Source organism: Pteropus vampyrus, unplaced genomic scaffold, assembly GCF_000151845.1.
Source record: "Pteropus vampyrus isolate Shadow unplaced genomic scaffold, Pvam_2.0 Scaffold236, whole genome shotgun sequence".
In the NCBI taxonomy this organism is placed as follows: Eukaryota; Metazoa; Chordata; class Mammalia; order Chiroptera; family Pteropodidae; genus Pteropus; species Pteropus vampyrus.
Window position 1 is genome coordinate 943,226 of NW_011889017.1, and position 6,710 is coordinate 949,935.

General features: G+C 32.4%; 1 protein-coding gene across 1 annotated transcript in view; it reads left to right on the plus strand.

The window, feature by feature from the left end:
- The window catches only part of MYO16 (myosin XVI), a 494,098-nt gene that overhangs the window by 292,053 nt on the left and 195,335 nt on the right, over nt 1-6,710 (plus strand). The window contains exon 21 of the mRNA XM_023519764.1: nt 1,082-1,148. Coding sequence (XP_023375532.1) covers nt 1,082-1,148 — 67 coding nt within the window. The remainder of the gene's footprint in view (nt 1-1,081; nt 1,149-6,710) is intronic.

Sequence of the window (6,710 nt, forward strand, 5' to 3'; positions counted from 1 at the left end):
GGAGATACATTGTATAGTAACTATTACCCCGCTATTTATATCACTTCTAATTTTAACTACAGTCTAGATGGACACATATTACTTGTTATCTTAGTTTCACAGATGATGAAACTGCAGCTCAGAAAGTTTTCCCAAAGATAGCCAACTATAAAAGTGTTTGAACTAGGAGTCCTATGCAAGACAAAACAATTCCAAAACCTGACAAGCTTGTCACTAAGCTTCTACAATAGAAACAACACAGACCAGCAAAATAGAAGGGGTGTGCCCTCCTGGTGTCCAGCATTCCAGATTCATCTGGGGGCTGTTTTTGCAAGAAGCAACCTCACACACACTCCCTTGTACGGCCTCCATATTCCCCACAGAATCTGGGTTGTCAGGGCTGCTGTCACCAACCAGATTTCCTTCCTCCTTTCCTCGCTCACCATGAGGGTTCTAACATCTGTGATTTAACCATCCAAGACTGTAGCAAACTCCGAGTGATAGTTTACATCCAAAAAAAAAGTACTTAGATTGATTTCTTTCCATTTTGCAACCAAGTTTCATGTTCTTCATTCTTCATAATTCCTCTAGGAAGATCATAATATAATTTTTAGAGTGGATCAGTTTGTTCTATCAAAGAACATTGCATATGGCTTAATTGTGATTTACCTTGTACTTATGTGTAGTGAAGAAATTGCTTGATCCCTGCTTGTGCAGACTAAGATTCAGATATTAGTTGGTGAGAGCCACTTAACAATGGGCACAAATTGCTTCTGAGAAAGCAAGTCTAATCAAAGGAGAAAGACACAGTGACTATTTCAGAAACAAATATTAAACCACCCATGTAATGTTACATTTTAAACTTAGAAATCAATGTAGTTTTGGTAATATATCTGTGTTTGAGTCAAAGCATTAAAAGAACACTTCCCCCCCTAATTTTCAGAGTGTTCACCAGACTCTAAGATAATTATTTATGTGCTTGTACTTCACGTTGGTAGGGATATGCTAACTGGTTGGATTTCTCTGACCAGAAGTAGCGCAGGCAGGTAGTCATGTAAGAGCTTTAACTATGCCTAGTCACCGTTTAATTGTTTCATTTCAGCACCCAGACACTGGATATTGGGATATTGGATATCTTTGGTTTTGAAGAATTTCAAAAAAATGAATTTGAACAAGTAAGTGGGATTGTTTTTTGGGGGAAATTTTATAAACTTTTTTTTTTTTTCACAATAAGTTAGCTCTTTTTAATTCAATAGAGACTATTGCATAATTACTTGCATAATTACAGAATTAAAATAAGTACTTTGCCATTCTGTTTTAAAATTAATGCCCCCTGCTTTGTTGACATATTCATCATTTTTATGTGGTTTTGTAAACAACTGGCATAATCTTTTTTTTTTTTTTTTTTTTTAATAAACAGAGACACTTGTCTTGAAAGACAATGCTAGATGAAGAGCTGAGTTGTGCTTATGCTATTTCAACTAGGTCAGAGAGACAGACGGAGGGCATCTGCATTTAAAATCAGGGCAAAAATCTTCAGAAACCTTGGCCAAAAATCAGAATGGAAATGCTCTCTTATGCTAAATGCTACTATTTGTAGATTCATCTTTACATGACATGCATACATATGACTACGGGAAACTCATAAAAATAGATTAAAGAAGCATTGATTATTTTTAATTCATTTGCAATTTAGGGCACTTTGAAAAGCACTAAATTCTTTATGTATCTAATAGTACTGGATGAATCGTTTAATCAAATTATTTAATCAAATCGAATCAAGGCATACCTAAAAATCAAGTGTTAAAGAAGAGAGCAGAAGTAGAATGTGCCTTACCAAGCAGAGAAAGAAAAATAAACCCACATAAAAGGTATAGGTGGAAAGGCAGAAAGTCAAGGTGCACTACATTTTTGAAGAATTACAACTCCGCACTGTTTAGGGAGACCTGTTAATAATTACATAACTTGTTCAGCTATATTTTAAGTAGATGATGTAGTGATTTAGGGCACTGGATAAGGAATTAAATAGAATTAGTTTGAAACCTAGTTCTGTGACTTTTACTAGCAGAACTCTCTTGGCCAGAATGAAGAGTTTATAATTAGTTTTGATTTTCTTATCTGTAAAATCAGGACTATAATAGACTTACAACCTTGTACCATTAAACGGGATTACTATTACAGAGGTTCTGGTATTGTTTTCTAGTTCACTAAAATGGTGGGTAGCCACTGTTATAAATTGGAACACTTAAAAACTTTTAAAATATAGCTATTTTTTTAAGCGATACAGCATCCTGTGAGTACATCTCAAATCATGCTGACTCACCTAATCCAGGGTGAATCATCATGAGTCATGTTTTTACAGAACTTTACAAGAAGTCTCGTATGAAATAAGACCAAAGAGACTATACATAGATAATTTTCTCGTATGAAATAAGACTAAAGAGACTATACATAGATAATTTTCTATACTTTTGTATACATGGAATAATGGAAAAAGGAGGACTTTGTGGTTTTAGTTATTTATTGCTTATTATAAGAAAAATAGTGATGAATATGAAGAACTCAGTTAAAAGAGTGAGCTCAGTTAAAATAGTGATGAACATGAAGAACTGTTAAAAGAACTCAGTTAAAAGAGTTAAAAAAAATGTGCAACTGTATATGCAGTCTGCAGGCTGTCTCTTGTGACGTATTTCTCAAAACAAATGTTTGAATGGTATCTGGCAGCCATATTGATTCCTTACATTTTTGCCTTAGAAAACATATACACTTCTATGTCTGTAATGAGACTCCCTGGTTTCTCCATCACTTGGTAAGTAACATGTAAAAATCACAGATGGAAAGGGGTCAAGGCCTTTACCAGAGACCATGCTCTCCATGCTCTGCCTCACACCCCCAACACAATTATCTATCAAGTCTGTCTTGACAATTGATCAGTACTAACATTTATATTATTTTCTCGTTAAAGCTGTTTTTTATGTTACTACAATTATGTGTATCCCTTATCATTTTTCCTTTCTGCTAAATATTTTAATGATATGTTTTGGAATATACTCACAGTCTAAGATTTTTATGTAACAAGGAATAGCATTTTTTCAAATCTTAAGAATGAGTCTATTAAAAATCAAAAACTAGTTTTAGACATTTATGGGTAAAATCTAAGACCAGTTCTTAGACAAATTATTTAAAAATAAATGTTTTTATGTTTTTTAAATTTATTTTTTTAAATTAGTTTCAAGTATACAGTACATTGGTTAGACATCTATATAGTTCATAAAACGATCCCCCCAATTGCTCCCTCCCTCCCCTACTTTTTATTTTTTAAAAATATATATCTTTTTCTTAGCAGACTTTCTTAGCTATTGTGCACAACAGTAACTAAGAGCCATTTAGAAGAATAAAATTATTTTCTTTGTAATGAAGCTGATTTTACAGTGGCTTTAGCATATTCATAAATGTGCATAGGGACTTTTTAAAGGCCATTGATTTGAATAATACGTTCTAGATTCTTGAGTTGTTAGTAGAATGCAAACTTTTTCATTTTTTATTCCATCGGAAACTTTCAAAGAAATGTTTAAGAAACCAATATTTTATTCAGAATCAAACCCAGAAGAATATTAGTGCCTTTATAAGTACTTATTTTATTCTGTTTGAGCTTTTTGACCCATCTATCACCTATCCATTAGAATGTGAACTCCTACAGGGTTGAAATTTTGTTTGGTGCATCATTTTTATATAATACAAACTTAACAAATGTGATTTCAATGAAATTTTAAGAATAAACTTGTAAGAAATAATCTTCATAGCGTATTTCCTAGTGGTTCTCTTTGCTGAGGAATAAATATATGTATTTATTAATAATCGTTTCTCCATAAGAAGCTTGACAAATGTTTAGAAAAGGGACAAATTAGAGGAACTATCATGAAGCACTCCAAAACATCAGCATCTCCAACCTTTGTACTCTGATTTAGCTCTAGAAGATTAAATGGATGCTTGTGATTCTTTAGATGAGAATTTGTTTCAGCTCATAGGAAATGCAAATTCCATTTTCTTTGACTATTAATAAATCATTTCTATTCAGAGCTATTTCATATAATAACAAATACTATACTTATAGTAAAAATATTATACACACACAAAAAATTCAGCAGTAGTTTGATGATTCAATAGAGAGTGGCATACTAAATAATTTGAGACTGAAGTACATATCGAGAGGCTCTAAATCTACTACCTTGGCTAATTAAATAATTATTTTCAACTCACCCTATGTTATATAGTACCTAAACTTCATAAACTCTCTTTTATTATGTGAAGTTGATCTCCAGCACTGTAAAATATCTTCTAAATCATTGAAAGGAAAGCTTTTCAGTTGACTCTCCAGCATTACAGTCAGTGAGTTCCAAGTTTATAATGCTTGATAATTAGAAAGATAACAAACAAGACAAGGGTATCTTCTTACACACTGAAATGCCAATGATGCTAGAAAAGAGAAAGCAATTTATGGCAGAAGGTGAAAAGAAGATACTTCCAGAGATGATGATATATTTAGAAACTGAAAAGAATGAATGAAAACATTACTACAATGACAGATAAGGTAGCACATAATCAGAATGTAAAACCAATGACTTTTATATATTTTTAAAATACCTTTTAATAAGACAGAATGGAAAAGAAGACAAAATTGTCAAAAATAAATAAATAGCCTGAGCAAGGAAATCAGTAAATTGCTCCTGAAAGTCACATGATTACACTTAAATGGAAAGACAGATTTCATTTTTAGACAGAAAGACTTAATATTATAAAAATGCTGATTCTAATGTGTAAATATAATTTGTAAATATAACTTGATGCAGTTCCACTACAAATAAATGAAGTATGGATGACAAAATCAGAGCAACTCAATTTTGCAGCTCCTAATAAATTATGGTAGGCAATGAGTGTCAATCACTGCTTAGGTTATGAGAAGAGTGACAACATACACAAGATGCTTATCAAATGTTCTTGCCAAGAAAGAAAGGAGAGGAAGGAAGAAAGGAAGGAAAGGAGAAAGAGAGGGAGGGAGGAAGAAAAGTTAAGCACATGAATATAATGAAGTTGCTTGAACTAACTACTAATTAATAGGAACTAAGGACAGAGGAACATGCTAAAATAAGCCATGCAGGATCCAGAATGTGGAAATCTGTATAGGACAAATGACCTGATTTCTTCAATATGTAAAATGCAAGGGTAAAATGTGAAAGAGGGAGGGTGACCTGTAGATTGAAAGAGATGTAAGAGACACATAAATCAGTTAAATATTTGGACACTATGTGGATCCCAATTTCTTTAACTAAGTATAAAAATTATGAGTTAATTATGTAATGTGAAATTTGGATTCTGGTGAAATTAAGAAATTTTGTTGATGGAAATTATGTGTGATAAAAATACTGTGAACGTATTTTTTAAATCTTTATATCTTAGAGAATTATACCAAGGTATTTGCCAATTAATGACACAACATCTGATAATTGCTTCAAATGAGTTTAGTTTTGAGGGTAATAGGGAAATGGATAAAGCAGATTTGGCCATAAGTTGAAGTTGGGTGATGGCAGATGGAGGTTCATTATATTATTCTCTTCACTGTTGAATATATTTAAAGTTTTCCATAATATACCATTTTAAATAACTGACTTTTCTGAAACAAAGGCATAGCAAAGGAAGACTACAATAGGAAATTCAAAGAAAGCAAAATAAATTATAGAATCTTAAAGATGAAACAGATGAAAGAGATACTGTCTCACCAAACCCTGCACCTACCATTTTATAGATAATGAGCCAAAATTGGGAATAATTGATTTGTTGGAGAATGAACATATAGTAATCTCATAAGCCCTAAGGAATTCTTTGAAAATGCAAGTTGGAGATTCACAGTATGCTTGGCACAGTAAAGGCCCAGAGAAGTCCTGCAGAGAAGCTCATTAGTTTAGCTCTATGTTTCTCCAACATTGTTTTATTGTTTTTCAGACAATAGTAATTGACACCTCACACTATTAGTATTTTGCTGAACATATTTGAGAAATACTGAATATCGAAATCGAATGTAATACTGCTCTCTCACATATATATGTGATATATATATATATGTATGCATATATATGTGTGTATAAATACAAATTAATGAGCAAATCAGTTAATAGATTGTGTATGCTCTGTTCCATCATCTCAGTGTGTTCAACCATATTAGAATCACCTGGAAATCTTTTGAAATATATCAATGCCCGGGCTCCACTCCGATTTAATTGGTTTGGGGTCAGGCCCAGACATCGGCCTTTTTAAAAAAGCCCCCAGTTAATTCCAAGGTGCAGTCAGATTGCAAATCACTGTCTAACGCCTGGGGCTCTGCCTTTAACTGGCGTCAGCTTTAATTAATCTCTTACTTTAATTCTGTGATGTATATGTCATGCTCTATTATATTTTTGCTTCAGATATATTTCACTGAGTAATAAAGGGAGAACAGTTGGTGAAAATTTACTCAAGAAATTAAGTTTGTCATTAATACAAATGATAGGCCATCTGGATAAGCAATAATGTTCTGTTACTAAAAAGTGTTTTCAAAGGGTGTGTAATTTTTATTATTAAACCGGTTAGCAACAGCACTTTATGTACAAAGCATGTATTTTAATCAGAGAAGAGTATGTGCTAATTAAGCAGTACTTAATAATTGTTCATTATCATCTATGAATACTTACCTTTCA